Source organism: Typopeltis vanoorti, chromosome 10, assembly GCF_054136105.1.
Source record: "Typopeltis vanoorti isolate ZY-2024b chromosome 10, IOZ_Tvanoo_1.0, whole genome shotgun sequence".
Classification (NCBI taxonomy): Eukaryota; Metazoa; Arthropoda; class Arachnida; order Uropygi; family Thelyphonidae; genus Typopeltis; species Typopeltis vanoorti.
In genome coordinates, this window is record NC_143558.1 from 89,822,279 (window position 1) to 89,845,317 (window position 23,039).

The 23,039-nt window shown below is 35.9% G+C and overlaps 1 protein-coding gene across 3 annotated transcripts in view; it reads left to right on the forward strand.

The window, feature by feature from the left end:
* gkt (tyrosyl-DNA phosphodiesterase glaikit) overlaps positions 1-23,039 on the forward strand; it is a 380,387-nt gene that overhangs the window by 184,176 nt on the left and 173,172 nt on the right. For all 3 annotated transcript variants that reach the window (XM_090399355.1, XM_090399357.1, XM_090399356.1), the window contains exon 9: positions 160-330. In XM_090399355.1, coding sequence (XP_090255481.1) covers positions 160-330 — 171 coding nt within the window. The remainder of the gene's footprint in view (positions 1-159; positions 331-23,039) is intronic.

Consider the following 23,039-nt stretch of genomic DNA (forward strand, 5'->3'; position numbering starts at 1 on the left):
TTAGTTCCTTATATATCATAGTACCAGATTACTGGAAATTCAGAAACATTGTAATGGTTACCATAAAAATCACTAATGAATTGTAATTAACTTGTGTCACATGAATTTCAATTAAACTAACACATTTCAAAAGTTCCTTATTATCACTTATTTTTTCAGTATATGGGTTAGTCCATTATTCCCATCTCTTAAAGAGGCATCATCTGAGAAATATGGAGAATCACCAACCAATTTCAAAGCAGATCTCACAGAATATTTAGAATCTTATGATAGCAAATATATGAAGCAGTGGTGTGATCACGTGAAAACTCATGATTTTTCACAGTGCCAGTAAGTTCGTATTTTTGCTTTCCTTTATTGTTAGTCTTAAATATAGTGAACATTTATCATGTTATTGCACAGTGTTATTGCATGTTATCATGTTATTGCATGGGCACATCTACAGAGTTCAAAGACTCATCATAATCACTGTTATTTGAATTGTCATTATTTAATGGGAGATAGTCATTCATCCAAAAGTGTCATTTAGAAACCACCATTCTATCAAATTACAATTTTTTAGTCTTTTTTCTCATACATGAAAATTAAACAAATTTTGATAGACTTCAAAGAATACTATGACCCGAGGAAATATAATGAAAGAAGATAAAACAGCTCTTCAAAGTTTAGGAATAAAATAGTCTCAGTACAATGTCTACAATGGAGAGAGCTTTCTGCCTTAAATAGATAATTTTTTTTTAAATTTTTTTCCTGAATTTAATATGTTTGATGTTATGAAAATATCACTTAGTTGTCTAATTATTACAAATTATGGAAACAACTACCGTATTATAGTAAAACTTCAGTTTAATATAAACCAAAAGATTACTTGATGTTTCGACCTTCATATCAAGGTCTTCATCTGGAGTATACATATATATACAAAGAAACAAGCTACATTACAGTCTACATGGTATGCTAAAGTCCCAGTAATTTGATCATCCCTTAAAACTACTGACCTGACCTGTGGTGAAAAAAAAAAACACTTCTGCCCTTTTCATAAATGTCCCAATCAGCAACACAGTTCTTCTCTTACAGAACAAATTTCTGCCTGATATTATGGCTCTCTTTGTCCAAGTACTACATTCTGGTTACTTCATGTGGCAAAATAATTTTTACCTAAAAAACAAGGTACAGTCATGGGCTTACCACTACCCCTTCCCAATTTGCTGACAATATGGAAGCTTTTGAGTAATGTTCCTCTAGATTCCTTTACTTTAAGATTTACAGTTTGGCTTAGATATGTTGACAATGTTTTCATTATCTGGCCACACAGCCATGAAAGTTTAAACACCTTTCTCAGCCACCTGAACAAATATAAGTGCATACAATTTACTGCTGAAATTGAAAGTCAAAACTCATTTCCTTTCCTGGATACACTGGTCACATGCCTTCCCTGAGGAAGTCTATCTTTGCAAGCCTACACATACTGGCCAATATCTACTTGATAACTCTTATCACTTTCTTTCACAAAAACTTGGAGTCATTAACACTCTCAAAAACAGAGCTATAACAACTTTTTCTTATGAAAACATGCTCATAAACAAGAATTACAAATTATGAGCGATACATTTATAAATAATGGTTATAGCATAAATATCAATAAAGTTCTTCATAAAACTTCATCAAAAAATGCATATAATATAGATTACAGAAAAACCATAGCTATCCCATACATCAAAGGATTATCCCATAGCTATCCCATACATCAGATAAAATAAACAGATATCTACACCATTACTATCTTAATTCTACTTTTAAACCACCTATAAAATTAAAAAACATATTCAACTCCTCTAAGGATCTTCTCTGATCATTTGCCCACCTTGTAGTATACTTGTATCCATTGCACCTGTAACTTACCTTATATTGGTGAAACTGGACGTACAATTCTTATCCATAACAAAGGACACAAATGGCACATCAAATTTAACAATTTAGGTGAAGCAGGCCTCACATATTACACTCTTAACATTGTACACCAAATTGATTGGAAATGGACCTGTTCCTTAGATAATACAAAAACCTTATGTGAATGCAAATTTAAAGAAGTCTGTGAAATTTTGATCAACCATCCTAACCTTAACAATAATGGTGGCATAAAAATCCTAAAAATTTGGATGGCACTCATTCAACCCGCTTAAGTTCTTCAAGTTTTCCAGCATACCCTTACTTACTTTAGGACTAAGCAATAATTTCAACTCTTATTGGCTAACATCTATACTGTTTTGTTCTAATTTATGTGAGAGCATTTTTCTCTGTAGCTTAATATATCTTTTAATGATTTGTAACCAAATAGATAATAATAATAACAGGACTCTAACTCTGATGCAGTAATGTTTTTTCTTTTCACCTGAGGTCAGGCCAGTAGTGTTAACAGTTGACCAAATTACTGTGACTTTAGCATACCACATAGATTGTAATGTAACATGTTTCTTTCTATATGCGTATACCCCAGATGATGACCTTGATATGGAAGTTGAAACATTGAGTGATTATTTTGGTTCATATTAAACTGAAGTTTTACTATAACATGGTAGTTGTTTCCATATTTTTTAATAACAATAATCATTATTATTATTACCCCAAGATCCCATGGAGTCAAAGACTCACCTAGGAGGTCCTTATATCGTACACAGCTCATTACATCGTGCCTTAAACACACTCAAATTCTCTGCAGACACCATACCCAGACAAGGCATTCCAGTCCATTCACAACTCTGAAAAAACCTTGCTTCTCACTACCCTGCTCACACTCTCCTTATACAGCTTCCAGGGATGACCTGCGGTTCTCCCCTTATCTCCCCCTGTTTTCTCTAGAACCCCTCCAACATTGATTCTATAACAACCCCTTACCAACTTGTAGGTCTCTATCATATCCCCCCCCCCCATTCCTCCTGTCCACCAGATTCTGCAAATTACATCTTCTCAATCTTTCCTCATATTCAACATTCCAGAAGTCAGAAACTACCTTAGTCAGTCAGTCACCTCTGGACCCTTTCCAACATCTCTTCGTCCTTTTGAAAACCAGGTGACCAAATCTGAGCACAGTAGTCCATGTGTGGCCTAATCAAAGCGTTATACAATGGAACAAGAATCTCCCTACTTCTATAAGTCAGTGTCCTCTGCATCATTCCCAGAAGCCTTTGTGTTGTCTTCACAATTTTGGCAATGTGTCCCCTAAATTTCAGATCCTTCACTATCACCCTCAGATCTCTTATTTCCTCCACCTCCGACAATATATCCTCACTAAGCATAAATTCTGCATCCCATCTTTGTTTCCCAAATTTTAAAACCTTACATTTTGCAACATTGAACTTTTATCCCCATTCCCATGCCCATTCGCTCAATTTATTCAAGTATTCTTGTAAGGCCACTACATCTTCTCTACTCTTCATAATTCGTCCCAACTTTTCATCATCTGCAAACAACTGAATATCTCCATCCAAATCTTCACCAATATCATTAACATACAAGTTAAACAGTAATCGCCCTAAAACAGACCCCTGAGGTACACCACTAGTGACTTTCCTCTTCTGGGATATTGCTCCCCCATATGCAGCTTGCTGATACCTATTAGATCGCCAGTCTCCGATCCAATGCACTAATCTAACATCCAATCCCTTCTGCTGTAGTTTGAGTATCAAAAACCTTTGCAAAATCTAAGTATATTACTGTGTATCCCTCTCCTCTGTCCAAGGAAGCAGTCACCTTATTGTAATAAGTAAGTAGATTACTAAAACATGACCTCCCTTTAGCAAACCCATGCTGTCCATCAAAGATACCATTGTTGTCAACCAAGTTCTGGATCCTAGTTCTCACAAGTTTCTCCAACAACTTAACCACAACACCTGACACACAGATAGGCCTATAATTTGATGCTTGAGTTCTATCACCTCCCTTATTAAGCAGCACAATCTTGCCCTCTTTCTACTCCTTTGGAACTTGACCCAGTGCAAGACTCATTAAAAAAATTTGTCAAGGCAGATGTCAACTACCTGGCACATTTCTTCAGAATATGTGATGATATTTTATCAAGTTTGCTCAATTCCTCATATATCTTTTGCTCACTTACAGTCAATCTCTCCTTCCTATCATCAACTGCTCTCTATGTCTCCATGAAGTCATATTCACAAAAGACCTTTATGAACTGCTGATTAAGTATCTCCACTATATCTTCTGCAGCAGTTGTCCTTATACCATTTTCTCCAGTCAATGTCATCCTTCCATAATGATTGTTTTGTTTTGTGTAGGATTCTTTATATTCATTAATTGCTGCTCATACCTCACTTTTGCTACCCTTACCAACCAAGTCACCTGCCTTGCCTGGTCTTTGTAATCCTCATGAAAATGGTTATTACCACTTCTCTTATGCTGCCTTCATAATGCCCTTTTTCTCTGTTGCATACTTAATGTCTTTATTCATCCATTTCACCCCTACCTTATTTAACCTTCTGACCCTTGGAATACATTTAGACATTGCTTCTACTAGATAGTTCTTGATTATTCCCCCAAGCTGCATTGATCTTGTATACCCTTTTCTCACCAAGGTCCTCACTCACACTGTTGGCAACCACCCAGGTAATCACTTCATAGCCACTCTCACCAATTGGAAGGCGATTGGACACCTCATTTATAATTACATCCTCTGATGAGATGATCAAATCCAAGACTCTCAATCCTCGTGTGCCTTCTGTTACATACTGTCTGAGGTAGTTGTCCCTCAAAAATTCAAGAAACTCATTTTCTTTATTTCTGTTTGCTGTCTCATCATCCCAGTCTATATTGTCATAATTAAAATCATCCATAATGATCACCCTTTTCTTATTTGCTTGTCTAATTTGATTATACATTTCATAGTCACTACCATCCACATTACCAGGTCTATAACAACATTGAACCAATATTTCATTCTATTCACTTCTATCTCACACCATACTCCCTCAGAACCACTGGCACTATTTCCCCTCTTGCATCTCTACTTTGTATTGACATAATTCTTTCTCATCAGTAGCACTCCCCTTCTCTTTTTACCCTTTCTATCCTCATGAAACACATCATACCCTTGCATCTCTATTCCTGTCAGGATGTCATCCTCATCTAACTATGTCTCACTTATTCCAACAATTTTTGGGTGAACAGACTCAATTAATATGCAACCATTTCATTTGCCTTGTTTCTTACACTTCTAGCGTATGTATACAAACACAGCAGCTCATTTCTGGATCTGTAGCTAGTTCCACTGATACCACTCATTCTATGGATTTCTCCATGCTCAACTCAAGCCATTTCCCTTTCTCCTTATTCATCTTAGAACTCTCTTCAAATCCAACTGTTTTCTCTTGATCCCAGGTCATCCTCTTGGAGCATCCACCTGTCTCATACTGTGTTCCCTTCCATCCTGAGCCTCCCCATTTCCCTGTCTGTCTTGCACACCCGTTCTCTCATTCTCTATACTCATGCCGCTCACTTCTTCATTCATAACCACCTCTTCTCTCTCTCTCTCTCTCTCCTGTCTTCCTCTCCCACTCTTCCACATCACTTCCTACTTGATCAGATTCATTCTCTGCACTCGCTTCTCTACCTTCTAGCAGCAATCTCTCCAAGCAACTCACACCAAAACCACTCAAATGCAGTTCATTACTCTTATACAGTTCACTTCATCATTCAAACTCATTCCACACTTTAACAAACTGCACTCCTTTCTCCTCTCACATTTCTGCTAACATATCATTCATAATCCTTGCTCTCCGCCTCATCTCATCACTGTCATACCTAGGCACCATGCTCATTACCTTTCTTATTAACACTATTCTCTTTTATCTGTCTAAGCACCCTCCTGATATCCAATCTGACTTGAGTGCTTGAATGACTGCTGATCACGTGTAGCTATGAACTGAAGGATTAGTTGTCTAATCTTTAAAGGTACCTATGATATAATGAATGAATAGAAATAAACACATGATAAACACAGTAATAAACTTTAATGAAATTGCCCAAATATTTCATACTGAAATTAATAGTGCATTGTCAGTATGTGGAATAGCAAGCAATTCAACATTCGGTTTACCATTGAAATGGTTGTTGCATGCTAGAGAAATATTAAAAATCATTAATGTTTAAAAAAAAAAATTATATTTACATAAGATGAGAATTTCTCAAACTTTTGGAAAGAAGGAAAAGAGAGAGAGAGAGATTCCAATTCAGATCCAACATGAAAGAACTTCCCAGCTCCTTTTGTGAAGAGACGTGCATATTTAAAACTGCTTCTATTGAGAACATTCTGCAGAATATTTTGCTTGGTATTGATACTGTGCTGTGCAAGATTAGAATTTTGAGGTTTCAAGTATCAATGTATTATTCATCATCATCATCACGAACCATGGGCTCACTGCCTGTTGATGTCCGATGCCTGCTTCACTATCTTCTTCCACCTTTCTTTGTCCAGTGCATAGTGTTGCAGTTTTTGTACACCCAATGCACATCAGTCTTTTATATCGTCTATCCATTCTCTGTATGATTTACCTCTTTTGTTTAAACCATCCAAAATACTAAACATAAATGTCTTTATCTTCCAGTCCTCACGTATTCTACAGATGTGTCCAAATAATTACAGCTTCCATTTTATAATCTTCTGCATTAGATTCTGTTTTGGTTGTATCTTCTGATAGAGGTCTTCATTGGTGATTTTCTGTACCCATCCTATTCTTAGAATCTTCCTGTAACAAGTTCTTTCAAATGCCAAAATTCTTTTTCTTGATTCCTTATTTGTTACCCACGTTTCCAATCCATACAGTACACCGCTAAAGATGCATATTTCCAGTAACTCTTAGTTTTGTTTGCAGCCTGATCACTTTACTTTTCCAGATGTTATCCATGGCCTTCAGATTTGTTCTTCCCTTTGCAATCCTGATCTTTATTTCTTTTTTACAGTCCAAGTCATATGTTTGGAAATAACCTAACACATTTTCTATATCAGTTCCATCCACTTGTATCTTTTGTTTCATGTTCTTCTCACCAAATACCATTGTCTTTGTTTTTTCCAAGTTCATAAAAAGTCCAAATCTCTTCCCTTCCTCATTTAACAGTTTCAGTGTTTTTTTGTAGTTCTTTTTCGTCTTCTTCAATAATAACAATGTCATCTGCAAATCCCAGATTATTAATTCTCATTCTTATTCCTTTGGCATCCTTCTTCAGTTTGTCCATTGCTCTTTCTAAATGTGCAATGAAAATGCTTGGTGATATTGGGTCTCCCTGTCTAGTATGTCTGCTTGTTTTAAACCATTTCCTCAAATCATCACCTATTCTAACTGCTGCAACTGCATTCTGATAAACATCTTTTAATATAGCTATTAGTTTTTTAATAATTCCATAGGATTCCAGAACTGCTAATGTCACTTTTTGATAAATACTGTCAAATGCTTTCTGAAAATCAACAAATATATGTTTTTGTTCATTCTCCTAGCTTTCTCTGCTATTAACCTCATTGTCAAAATCTGTTGAATTGTAGTTCTATCCTTCCTAAATCCTGCTTGCTCGTCTGCAAGGTATGCTTCCAATTGTGTTCTCAATCTTTCTGTCAATATGAACATCATCACTTTACCAAGGTGACTTATCAAGGCATTTGTTCTATAATTTTTACATTCTAGCTTATTTCCTTTCTTGTATAATGTTACTAATATTGATTTCACCCACTCCTCTGGCATTTTCCCTTCTTTCCATACCATATTGCATAGTTTGTGCATTTCTGTAACCATACTTTCACCATCATATTTAATCATTTCTCCAGTAATGTTATTGTTACCAGGACTCTTGTTGTGTTTTAGCCGTCCTATTTCTTTTTCTACCTCTTAAAATGTCCATATCATGCTCATTACCTGATGGTGATATCTGCTTCAATTCTTCAGTCAGTTTCCCAATGCAATGTATTATTGATGTTCACTAATTTTTTTTTTCCCACAAAACAGCCATCTGTCCAAAGCTTGTTAATTTACATTCAAAAAGGATATAGTAAACACCATTAGAAGACAGAGGCAACAATTTATCTTTTGTATATGGTAAGAATGGGAAATTTTATTGATAGGAAAATATGTGAAACTTCTTCAGAATTCTGCCAATAGGGTCAGAAATGCCAGAAATATATGGGATGGGCACCCTGTGGTCTAGCAAAGAATTCTTACATGTTATAATGTAGGAGGCAATTATCCATTGGATTAGACTTCAATGGAATTATAAGGTTGTACCCTTATAATTCCATTAAAGTTTTGCTAGTGAGAAGCTTTTGTTGTAGGCCTATGGGAGAACAGACATTATGTGCTCTATTAATTAATGACTTGCTAAATTCTGGCTAGGTTTACAAACTGCAAAGCCTCTAGTCTTTTATATTTATGGGACCAAGTAACTGGAGATTTAGTACATCTCATTCAACTGGTCAGTAAGTGATGTAATCACATGAAACTTACATTTTTTCTTTCGTGGATGTCTATAATAATGAAAATTTAAAGTGAATATCAAACAAATTAAGCTCTATACTTCATATGATTCAGGGCAAGCCTTATCTACTGAACAGGTCTCCAGGTAATATTGATATGGGAATGGCCTGCAGATGTGTAGCTGTAAATATCCCATAAACAATCATGAACTGAGATACTTGTAGTATGAGGTTTTGATGGGCAGTACTGGATGGTGTACAGAGCTGTTCTATAAAATGTCACAGAAAACCGATGATGATACTAGACATAGTGAGTCAGCACTGTCACTGAATAAGTTCTAAGATCATCCCCAGCTGGAAAAAAAAATGTTGATCCTCATGAAATGGGGATTAGAGTTAGGGTTTGTGGTCCCATCCCATAAAAAGATCATCGTAATAGAACCAAAAACATGAGAATGTTAAATTGTTAATATGGAACAACTTGCACACAGTTAAAAGGGAAAATTATATAAGAATAGCAATGTGGAACGTGCTCAGTTTACATTGATCACATGCTCTGATAAGATTGGAACCACATGACACTAGCAGCTCTTCAAGAAGTAAGATGGAAGCAGACAAATTCATTGGATTCTAGTAATTGTACCTTATTGTGTAGTGGGTAATACCAATTCAATTATGTACCAATTATGTATTAACTAGTTTTTTGTTTGTTTTTTGTTTTTTAAGATAATAAAACCTAGGTTTGTTTGTTTTTTCCAAGATTAGTAGTAATTAATAATAAAGTTTTACTACAGAAAAAAGACAACTGAAGAGATTGAGTGAGAAACAAATTAAATGAAAACTAATATCTTTATGTGCAAATAAATAATATCAGTGTAATTATGGCATGCATGGATATAAATACATGTGTAAAATGTTTTTGTCACAGGCACTACATGGACTTCAACCTTACAAATAAAGCTAAAGGGCCCATACACATCAGGGAAGAAAACCAAACATAAACATATTATAAAAATGACTTCCAATTTCTCTGTATGGAATCACAGGATTTTTTTTTCTTAGAACAAACAAACAAAATTTCACATTTAGTTCTGTTAAATGTAATAAGCACTGTTTATTCCCTACCCTTAGTGTTGGATTATTGAAATCAATGTCGATAATCCTTACTGCTTTTTATTGCAAATAAAAAATATTGTGCACAGTACTTTTAAACCTTTCTGGATCTTTCATATCTTTAATATAGCCATGTTTCTCCTTTAATCATAGATAGTTCCTCTTTTGTTTCCTTGGAAGTACAGAACAAATAACTTATTTTTTTAAAGTTCCTTTTTCTTCTGGAAACCTTTGCTATTCTTCAGCATAAAAAAGTGACATGGATTTCATGTCACTTTTATATATATACAGGGTGTTCGGGATAAATTTGACATATTTATAATTAATTATATTTTTCCGTAAGTTACATGTATTAACACACACTTCTCTTCATTTAAAAGTTTGGACCCTTCTTCATTCATATACAAGATGTCAGAAAGGATGGATAGCTGGAACCCACCTGAATCATGGAAGAGAATAACTTGTATCATGATGATTCGTGCCCGCCATCAAAATAAGGATATTACGACTGCTGCCCAATGCTCCCTGAATACAGTAAAAACAATCAGGCATGAACTAGAGACTTGCAATGGTGACTACGAGGATGTAGCAAGAAGAAAGATCCCTAGCAGACGATCTGATTGCGTTCGTACAGCAGAATTCCTCGCAAATCTGCAGGAACAGGTGTTGAAGAACCCTGGCATTGGAATTCGGGCTTTGTTCGTGGAGTTGCTAACTGTAGTCAAGCCCTGGATAACAAGGGTAGCCAATGGTAGGCCGTATGTATGGCAGCAGGATTCGGCCCCTTGCCACACCTCTGGGAAAAGTCAAAAATGGTTGTCTGAAAATTTCTACGACTTCATCAGTCCAAATGTTTGGCCTCCAAACTCCCCAGACCTTAACCCCATGGATTATTTTGTATGGGGCGCAGTTGAAAAAGACACCAATCGCACTTCCAGTAATACAAAAGCCCAGTTAATGGATAAAATTAAAACAGTTTTTGCGGCCCTTCCCAGGGAGACTGTAGCATCAGCTTGTTCGAGGTTCCGAAGCAGAATTGAAGCTGTGATCGATGCTAATGGTGGTTATTTTGAGTAAATCTTGTTGATAGTATTGTAATTAACTCTGCCTGTAATGTTTTTTTGTCAATTCATTAAATTTAATAGATACAAAGAAGATTTTCTTTTTCCTTACGAAACTGTCAAATTTATCCCGAACACCCTGTATATATATATATATACATATTACCATTATCTAGGGTGACTCCAGGGAGTCCTTAGACTCATCGAGGGAGGCCCTAAACATCATGTCCACACAACTATACAACATTCTCACAGTATCTATCATACCTTGCCTTGAACTCGCTCACCGTCATAGCACCCCACAACAGACTCTGGCAGCTTATTCCACTCATTTGCCACTATAATAGTAAAGAACCCTGCTCTAACACCCCTACTAACCACACTCTTGCCCAGCTTCCATAGGTGTTCCCTAGTTCTCCCACCACCAGTCCTGATCTCAAAAATATCCTGTGAATTAATCCTATAGAATCCCTTTAGCAATTTGAATGTCTCAATCATATCTCCCCTTTTCTGCCTATCAACTAGTTTCTGCAACCCACAAATCTTCAACCTGTTCTCATATGGTTCATTCCATAGACCTGCTATCATCTTAGTCACTCGCCTCTGGATCTTCTCCACCTCCTCCCCATCAAGAAGAAACCCTGGTGCCCATATCTGGGCACAGTAGTCCAGGTGGGGTCTTATCAAGGCTCGATATAGAGGAACAATAACTTGCTTGTCTCTGCTTGTTAAAGTATTTTTCAGCAACCAAGTGATTTAATGAGCTGATTTAGCTACTTTTGCAATGTGCCCCCTAAACTTCAAATCCCTATCCACTAACACTCCCAAATCCCTGTCCTCATCAATCTCCTGGAGTACAGTTCCACCAATGTGGTATACTGTTGCTAATCTTTTCACCCCAAAATGCATAACCTTACATTTTGTCACATTAAATTGACATCCATTCTCCTTAGCCCAGAACTTTAATCTATCCAAGTCATCCTGCAAGATTTGGATATCTTCTGCATTCACTATCGCCCTACCCAACTTTGAATCATCAGCAAACAAATGAACTGTTCCACAATCTTTCCCTATATTGTTAATGAACAGATTAAACAGCAGTGGTCCAAGAACAGAACCCTGCGGCACACCACTAGTCACAGGCCGTCTTTTGGACTCTACTCCTGAATAAACTACTCTTTGATATCTCTCTATCAACCATTCACCTATCTATCTCACCAACCCTATATTCATTCCCATATGTTGTAGTTTACGGATTAGAATTCCATATGGTATCTGTCAAATGCCTTTGCCAGGTCAAGCAGTATCACTGTAAACCCATTACCCTTATCCAGTTCAGCCGTCACCTTGTTATAAAACTTGAGCAAGTTACTGAGGCATGATCTACCCTTCACAAAGCCATGCTTTCCCCTGTACAGTATCTCATTTTCATCAATCGATTCCTGTATTTTTCCCTTGACTACTTTCTCCAAGAACTTGACAATGACTCCTGATATGCTGATCGGTCGGTAATTTGCAATCGTAGTCTTGGATCCTCCTTTATGCAGTGAAACTATTTCCGCCCACACCTTCGGGAGTAAACCAGACCCGAGACTCAGATTAAACAACATGGTCAAGGGCACTGATAATTCCTTAGCCGGTTCATGCGAGACCCGTGCCGGTATACCATCCAATCCCACAGATGTATTCACGTTAAGGTTCTGTAATTGACTATTCACCTCCACTTCATTCATCACAATTCCCGTATAAACTAATGGTTCCTTCATTTTTTCAATGTCACCACCTGGATGATATACTTTTGCAAAGTGCGTGCTCAGTAATTCCACTATATCGACTGATTCAGTGACCTCCTTATCATCGTCATTCCTTAAAATCATTTTGCCGTGTACAGTTTTTTCTTGCTTGCAGCATATTGAAATAACTGTTTGGGATTCTCTTTAGCTTGCATAGCTAGTTTCCTTTCATAATCCGCTTTTGCTTTTTTTACCACACTTGTTATCCTTCTGGCCTGCACTTTATACCGTTCGTGTGCCTGCAGGTCACCCCCTTTCTTTAAATTCCCTCCACAGTTGTTTCTTTTTTTGCAGCTCAAGCTTAATGTTGTTATTAATCCATTTAACCCCTACTTGTTTTACTATTCGGAACCGTAGGTATACAATCAGCCATAACCCCCTGTAAATGCTCCTTGACCACTTCCCATGTTCTATCGACATCCAGCCCTTGCAGTTGTACATGCCATAGCACTGATCCAAGCAATCTCCTAAGCTTGTCATACTTGCCAGCATGGTAATTCCACATATACCCTGTCTTAATCGAAAATTCCACGCCTTTAGCCACCTCCCAGGTGGCTATGATCACTCTTGATCATAGCCACCTTATGATCACTCTCACCAATAGGTGGCAACATGGTCATATTCATTACAGTCAAATTCTGAGATGCTGTTACCAGGTCAAGCACTCCCACACCCCTAGTATTTTCAATTACATGCTGTCTCAGATAGTTATCCCTTAATAATTGAATAAAATCCATTTCCTTCCTCACATGTGTCCTCTCCTCCTTCCAATCAATGTTACCATAGTTGAAATCCCCCATAATAATTACCCTCCTTCCACTCATTTCATCAATTTGTTTATGCATACTATCTCCACCATCTATTCCATCACCTGGTCTATAGCAGCACCCGACTGTATATTTTATTCTGCCAGTCTCAATCTCACACCAAATAGCCTCAAATGAACTCCTTTCACTATCCTGCGATACAACTTCAATTCTCCTTGGCTGCAGTTCATCAGCTATCATCAATAACACACCTCTCCCCATTTTATTCTCTCTTCCCTCCTAAACACACTATAACCTACAGATTTTATCCCACTAACTATATCATCTTCCGTCAGCCATGTTTCACTAATGTCAATAACCTGTGGTCAGGAAGAGCCAATCAAGGCCAAAAATTCTTCCTTCTTGTTCCTAATACTCCTGACATTAGTATACATGAAATGCAGTGATCCCTTTGTCCCATTATTCTAAATGTCCCATTCCCATTTTTTGTCCTTAGTGCTTGTTCAGGTACATTATATACATTCTTACACTCAACTGTCTCACTGATGTCCGTATATCCACTCCCCCCCCCCCTTCTTGGTAGTTGTAGTTTCCCTGGTTCTGCACATCCATTTTCACTTCATTCAGCACCACTTTTTCCAGTCTCTGCACACCAAGTCCAAATGCAGGCCATCCATCTTGTATAAATCCTTTCGCCCATCAAACTCATTCCACACGTCCACGAAATCCACACCACGCCGTCTGCATAACCTGCGCATAATGTCATTTGCGATTATGGCCCTCCTTCTAAACTCCTCTCTGTCATACTGCGGCAACAGACTCACCATTCTAACTCTGTCACTCTTTTCTTTCGCTACCTTTAACAATACTTTCAAGTCCTCTCTCATAAAAAATTTATCTCCTTTCAGTTCATTTGTACCCGCCACAACTATCAATTCTTTCACCCTCTGTTTTTACGCTCTAATACTCTCACTTACATCCTTAAATTTCACACCCGGTAAGTACGATTTAGTTAAACTCCCATCTATCACTCCTCTTAATAACGAGTCACCATACAACACTCTTTCCTTCATTTCAGAAACTCTCCCACTCTTATGCTGTTTATTTACATTAGCCGAATCACTCTGGAAAGAGTTTTGCAGGTGCTCTAATTGTTGCTGCGCATTTTGTATCACTGCACGCAACCTAGCGATCTCACTTCCTACAAATAATTCCTCATTTTTTTTATCATTCAAATGCTCTCTGTATAGTTGCTTTCACTCTTTCTTTGATTACCGCTCTCATTGCCATCTTGTACATCTCAATTCCCTATCAAGCCACTAGCAATAGCATAGCAATTCCCTTTCACTCACATTCTGGCTTTCTTCAACCATAACTGTCTCACAACCTGACACATACTTCAACTCCTCACTTTGCTTACACTTTCTGCGCATTCACCCACCACTATTGCTTTCAATCCAAACTCCAGCCTCATTTGGGAATGCATACATCCCACACACACACATCACATTGGACAAACTCTCTCACATTATAGTTTTTGAACAATGATGTCGTATTTTTGGACGCCATTATCTTACGTCGCATTGGCGCCATATTCAAATCTATGAAACATATCATTAAATACTAAATTAAATAACGGAATTCACACCAAAATCACACAGACACAACAAGCTACCAAAATTAGACAATATTACTTTATGATTTTAACCTATATTCTAATTTTCACTCAAAATTATACTTAGCTTTCGGGAGCTCTCTGAAAACACAACCGTCTAGCCCTCTAGCAGGCATCTCCAATAACAACAATAATACATATATATTATTGTTTTGTATTTTTCATTTATTTGTTTACCTGGTCTGGAAATCCTACTCTCGAGACCAAATATGGAACTATTTCAAGCCACTTCAGGTCTTTATTAAGTGTGGTCTCATAGCTAATGACAATCACAAATATTCATGCCCACATTGGGATTTGAACCCACAGCCTGTTGATTGGAGAGTGGATACCCTAACTACTCAACCAGCCAGGCATGCAGAACAGGATGACTAGAAAACTACTTATATTACCAGATGACTGACTCAGGTGTACAACACAAATGGTATGAGGTCAAACAAATTATTACTACAGTTGCAGAGAAAATTCTTGGATTTGATTTAAAAAAAAAAAAAAAAAAAAAAAAACCTGCTAGAATGATTGATTATAACAAAGAATGAAATGCCTAGATTGATGACTGAAACACTGAATGGTAAACAATGCTTAGCAGAACAACAAGAGCCAGTGACTTCTAAAAAAAGAGGCAGATTGTTAATAAGAAGTATAGAAGGAGGCATAGAAATATTGTCAGAAAAAAGAAATATAGAAAATGTACCAGAAAACAGAAAAAACGAGAAAAGGCTTTCAAAAAAGAATGGTATGTTATAAGAAGAATGGGAGAAAAATAAGGATTAAATATTGGCATCATGAATAGATCCCTTTCAAAATGTCCTTAATTTAAACCTAAACTGCAGAAGAACAAGATGAAGAAAAATTGAAGGATCAGATATTCCTGTGGAAGAACAGAGTTACACGAAGGTTGTTAAAGTGATTAAAGAACTTGAGAACAACAGTGCAGTCAGACAGGACTTGATTACTACCAAACTACTAAAGCATGCCAGGAAAGAGTTGTGGTAGGGGATGTATGCTCTTAAATAGTTTATATAATGCCAAACTACAGGGCATTTGTCTTTTATATGTTAAAGTGATTAAAGAACTTGAGAACAACAGTGCAGTCAGACAGGACTTGATTACTACCAAACTACTAAAGCATGCCAGGAAAGAGTTGTGGTAGGGGATGTATGCTCTTAAATAGTTTATATAATGCCAAACTACAGGGCATTTGTCTTTTATATGTTAAAAATATAAAGTCCTTTCAAAAACTCTAGTATATAAACTTATACCACACATAGCGAAGATTATTGAGAAATACCAATATGGATTCTGAAAATGGCAATTGACTATTGATCACATATCTGCAATGCGTAATATTTGAGAGAAGTGTTATGAATACAACATAATCCCACACCAACTTCCATTAAAAGTTGAAAGAAATTGGCTGTATAATAACATGAGAGTTTTTGTAATCCCCAAAAATTAATTTAGTTGGAAAAGATGACTATCAGTTGCACTACAACTCAAACTAAAGTGCAGGGCAAACTGCTGGATTACTTCAACATTAACACTGGCTTGAAGAAAGGAGATGTTATATCTCTTTTTTTTTTTCATTTTTCTGCATTCTACCCACTTAACCTTTCTCCCTAAGAGTTAATTATAACTAGGACCATAGGTAGTCCAAGATCTTAAATCTAATATAACAATTGTCATATTAAATTAGGACATCATTTTTATGTAACAAAACTATCTATATGAAGGAATGTTTCTCTGATGTTGTCTTAAATAGAATATAGCTTTGATGTAGTTATTTTATTTTATTTCATTTATTTTAATTTAATCTAATTTTTCACTAGAGGTCAGGCCAATAGAATAACCGTTGATCAGAGCTTTGTCTCTGCAGCATATCATGTGAAATGTAATTCAGCTTGTCTCTGTGTATATATATATGTGTGTATACACCAGATGATGACCTTAATATGAAGGTCGAAACGTTGAAAAATTAAAATAATTATTTATAATACAGTTGTAGAGTCCATAATTTGTATAAAATGAATGCTGAACACCATGTAACACTAAAGGAAAGGAGATATTATAACCTTATCCTGGAGAAAGTTGTTAATATAATAGAAAATATTATATTAACCTTATCCTGGAGAAAGTTGTCCAGAATATTGAAAATAACTGGCGGGATGATTTCACAATAGGATTGCAATTAATGACATTTGCAAATGATTTAATTTTAATTTTGCTGTTGATCCGTATAAATTCAAAATAATTAAAGAAGTTAAATATCTTGACTCCACTGAACAACAAGGAATGAGAACAGAGCAGAGAACAAAGCGCAGTTCATTCTGCAGAAAAGTTCAAATTCATAGAATCATAATATGGTAGTCATGTGCAGAGTCGAGGTGTGAGTCCTTATGAGGACAGATGAATACATGGGAGAGAAAGATATTGAAGAAAGTTTACAGGTTCATCCAAGAAGTTAGCAGAGAACACTTGGTTTGTTAATCTTTCCTCTCCCATTCTGTAACCATACCACCTGAGATTAGCTCTGCTATAACATTCCTGGATGCTAACAATATTAAGTTCTTTCCTAATATCCTCATTTTTAATATGATAATGCCATTGATGCCATCTGTTCACGCCACTAATCTTTCTCAGGACTCTCATATCTGCAGTCTCTAGTCTTTGGTCAAGTGTTTTACTTCTGACCCAGCTCTCAGATCCATAAGTTAAAATTAGTTCGAACACTGTATTGTATACAGCTAATTTAGTGTTTTGATTAATTCCTCTCTTATTCCATATAAATTTATTGACCTCCTACCATACCAGCTTTGTTGATTCTGTTGTCTATTTCCATATTTAATTTACCATCTTCACTAAAAATCGTGCCTAAGTAGCTGAAATGTTTTACTTGTTCCACAGGTTCTGTGTTCACAATACAGTTGATATTTTCAATGATTCGTTCAATTTAGTCAGAGAATCTTGCAGACTTGTAGTAGATTTATTTAGAAGGATAACATCATCTGCATAAAGCAAAGAGCTGACATTAACATATCCAATTCTGATACCAGGTTTAATACCACTTTCCTTCATAATGTGATCCATATAGATAATGTACATCCTTGTCTGACACCAGATTTAACATTAAACCATCTTCCTGTACTTCCGTGAATTCTAACTGCTAACTTACAACTGAAATAAAGACTAAGTATTGCTTGATATATGCACCACTGACACTATACAACTGTAGGGTTTTGAATAGCTTCTCTCTTGGCACCTTGTCATATGCTTTTTCCAGATCTACAAAACTTAAATACAGATCTTTGTTATATTCCCATGACTTCTCAACTATTTCACGTAAAGTGAAAATCTGATCCTGACGGCCTCTATTTGGCCTGAATCCAGCTTGTTCTTCCCAAAGATTCCCTGCCATAATCCTTCTCAAACGTTTCTCAAGTATACTTGCATAAATCTTACCAAGAACACTCAGTAGGGAAATCCCTCTAATTCTCACATTCAGTTTTATTTCCCTTTTTTTATATATGGGGACTATGAGAGCTCTACTCCAATCATCTGGAATTCATCCTTCTGAAGTATGTAGTGCAACCACTGTAAGACTTTTATACTCCATACTTGAGCATTTCTGGTTGAATATCATCTGCTCCAGCTGCTTTTCCACATTTCAGGGTTTTGATGGCTTCTTCTACTTCAAGAATGGATATGTATTCCTCATTGGATGCCTGTTGAGTGTTTTTTGCCACCGTTTTGTCACTGATTGTCTCATTTAGTGTTTTTTTGAAGTAATTACTCCATACATCAAGAATATCTTTTTCTTCAGTTTTCATGTCACCTTTATCATCTCTAATTCCTTTTAGAGATGATAAAGGTGACATGAAAGGTGACACTCTTTCCTCCATTTCTGAGCTTCTTCAACAACTTCCAGTATATTTTGCCATCTTCTTGATATTTATTTTCTATGTTCTTACAAAAGTCTTCCATGACTTTTGTTTAGCTAGTTTTACGCAATGTTTAGCTTTATTACATTTGTCTCTGTATTCTCTAAGAGCACAAGCTGACTTATTGCCAAAAACTTTCGATATTCTTTTTTTTTTTCCTTCACTTCCTCTTTAACTTCCTGTGTCCACCATGGCGTTCTGAATTTTCTATCCTTGCAGCCAACTTCACCACATTCCTCTCTGGCTGAATCAATCAACATTTTCTTCAGAGCTTGCCACTGAATCTCCAAGGTTTGATTCCTGTTCTCAAACTCTTTCATTTTTTCTTCAATACTCTTTGTGTATTTTAGTCTACAGTTCACATCTGAGAGCTGTTCAACTTTTATTCGCTTTAAAACTTTTTTACATGTTATTCTTTTCAATATGAAATTCAATTGTATCCTGCTCAAGACTAGATAGTGATCACTTCCAATTTCAAATCCTCTGTACACTCTGGTGTCCTGTACCAGGGAGAAAACATCACTATCAACAATAACATTGTCAATGAGACTTTTCTTATTCCTTGCCTCTCTCTCTCCATGTGAACTTGTGCACATTTTTATGTTGGAACATGGTGTTAGTAATAACCAGTCCATGTCCTGAGCAGAAATCCAACAGATATTTGCCATTATTATTAGCTTTGCTCTTTTCTCCAAATTTTCCCAAAATATTTTTATATGTCTGACAATCATTTCCTACTCTGCTATTTAGATCCCCAACAAGGACAAGCTTTTCTTTTTTCATTGTGTCAATTGCTTTTTCTAAAGCATCAAAAAATTCCTCCACTTCTACCTTAGTAGAACCTCCTGTAGGACCATAGGCACAAACAAGTCTCATTGTCCAGTTCCCCATTCTGATATTTTGCCCACATCACTCTACTTGAAACTGCTTGCCATTCAAGAAGATTAGCCTCATATTTAGTGTTGAATACAATGGCTACTCCTTCTTTTCCTTGATTGTCATTTCTTGAATATAACATTTTGTTTTTATTGTGCAGAAAGATCTCACTATTTTTTGTCTTTTTTGTTTCAGTCACCCCTATTATGTTGATCTGGTACTTATCCAATTCCTCAGCTAGCTCCATTTCTTTGCAATTCAGGCTTTTTATGTTGATAGTACTGATCTTTAACTCTGGTGATATTGAGTTGGGGTGTATTTTAAGATTTGTTCCGGTAGCTGACTTTTTGCTGTTTGCCCTGGTTCCCTGGCTAAAACAACAGGGGCCTTGTGTAACCTGGCGACGCCCCAGCCAGTATGAAATTCTGTCATGATGTACCGTCATTTAATATTGTGGTTTAAGCCAATAAGAATACAATTTGGTCAACTAAATCCCAAATTGCTCATCCTAAGCACTTATAAAGAAAATGTAATGACAAGAATAGAATAAAAGTTGGCACACATAAAAAGAAGTGGATGGTCATATTGAGGGGATATTAGGAAACTGGGAATGAGAAGATGCAGGAGAAAGGCAAAAGACTTGATGGAATGGCAGAAACTTGTTGCAGAGGCCAAGGCTCTCTTACTCTTTAGCACTAAACACTACATTGTTTATATATATATACACACACATATACACAGAGTCGTATAAATGTATACACACACTCCAGCAAAAGAAAAACCTGTATAAAAATTGTAATACTAAATTTATACAGACACCAAGGGATGAATACAGGTTACCTTTGACTTCTACAATTACACGAGGTGCAATTACATGAGCTTCAATTACTCAAAGTGGTATTTAGTATAACAATTTTTATACAGGTTTTTCTTTTGCTGAAGTGTGTATCCATTTTTTTGACAGATTCTCTCTCTCTCTGTATATATATATATATATATATATTAAAATTCAAAAATTAAATTCATGCTATCCACTTATAGATAGTGTTAGGTAACTTACTTATAAAGTTTCCTTGTGTCTTTCAAAATTATAGCATGTGGTCAAAGGACACATCATAAACCTTCATCATATATCATTATCCTTGTCACCATTTCCTGATAACTCATAATTAAGTTTATAATAATATCTTAATTTATCATATGATTTTGCCATGATTCCATCTCTTCATTCCCATAAATTATTTTCAAACTCTCATTTCTGTGTCCTCTAGTCTTAGATATACTGTTTTATTTCTAATCCAACTCCTGACATATAAGTTAAAATTGTTTTATATATACATGTACTTATATACACGGTTAGTTTAGTATTTGACTAATTTCTCTCTTGTTCCATATAAATTTATTCATCTGACTCTCCACCAATACCAGCTTTGCTTAGTCTGTTGTCTATTTTCATACTTAATTTATCTTCACTAAAAATTCTACCTAAGTAGCTGAAATCTTTTTTTTGTTCTATAGGTTCCCTATTGCGAATCCAGTAGATGTTTTCCATTCATGCCTATTTTCATGGGTTTTTTTTAATTTGCTGATTATCGTCCTACATTTGTTATATCATTTATTCAGTTAAAGAATCATGAAAGACATGTATTAGAATTATTTAGGAGTATAAAATCTGCATAAAGCAAAGAACTGAGTTGAACATCTCTGGTTTTGGTATCATGTTTTATGTCATTTTCATTCATAATGATCCATATAGATGATGAATAACATGCACATCAGTCTATTTTCCTGTGCCTCCTTTAGTTCTAATTCCTGTCTTAACATTTTTAAATATAAGGTATATATATTGCTCTGTATAATGATGTAAATGATTCCATTTACACCATATAATTGAAGGATTTAATAGCCACCTTATCATATATCTTTACAAGATCTTCAAAACTTAAATAGGCATTGGTGTTATGTTATCATTGTTTGTCAACTATTTGTCTTAAAGTAAAAAATCTGACCCCCCCCTCCAAGTTTCTGTTCCACAATTTTTCTTAGTTTCCAATATAACTACCTAAATTAAATCTTACTAGGAATACTCAATAGGGAAATTACTCCAACCATCCAGAATTCAATCTTCTCTGAATTATGCATTATCTGTAAAACATTATACCTCCATACTTGAACATTTCTGGTCAAATCTCATCTACTGCAGCTGCCTTTCCACATTTTTTTTTTATCTAATGGATTTTTCTACTTCAAGTATTGATATTTTCTCTTGAATATTTTCTACCACTGTTCCATCACTCTTATTCAATAGTCTTTCATAGTAATTACTCTAGATATCCAGAATAACTTATCTTCAGTTTTTGTTTCACCTTTATCACTTTCCTTTATACAGTACCCTTTCCCTGATTTCTAATATTCTTCAATAGCCTCTAGAACATTCTACTACCTTCATGATATTTATCTCTTGTATACTTATCAAAGTTTTCCCCATACTTTTAATTAGTTACCTTTACACTTAGCTTAGCTTAACATTCTTGCAATTTTCTTTGTATTCTTTTAGAGTTTTCTTAGTTATACATTTCTGTTATGGTTTCTTCTTTTCAGGACTGCCATTGCATCTTATTCATCTTATGTTAAAACCACAAAAGATGCTATAAATAAAATTAAGCATCTACATCTGTAAAAGAAATGATCATATGATTAGCTTTGATATATTATTTGAATGTTTCACTTGAAGACATAATATAGTTATCACATCAGTAATTTTCTTGAACATTTGTTTGTTCTATTTAATTTAGTGACTCATGTAGGATATTTCACTTACAAAGGGAATACACACTGCACAGCAAACTGCTGTTCATCACTGTCTGACTTTTACCTCTGCTACACTACATAATTCAGACAGCTTGGTCAGAAGGCTAAGTCCTGGTTGATTGGAGTTGAATGCTCATCATCAGGGACGAATTCTCCATGCTTGCTGCGATAAATAAATATTACTCTTTCTCAAGTAATGAGAAAGAGTAATATTTATTTGTTAATAAATGCATGTATTTATGAGCATTCCATTTAGGCTTTTATTTTTGTAGACAGAAGACGTCTTAAGCTTGCTTGGCAATAATTGACCTTTGCATTGTGTATCCAAGGCCGATGCTTGCTCATCTAGTCAAAGCTACCTTGACTTGCTCAGTTGTGGGAGCTTCCTGGTCCTCACTGCAGCACTGTGGTTTCCTGTGCATGCTCATAGCCATTTCTGCTCCCTTCACGTCGTCTTAAACACAGGCCATGCGCAGTCAAAGTAGCTCTAGCCAGTGAGCTTCAGCCAGCCTTTACAAGTGTGCGTGTTGCTTGG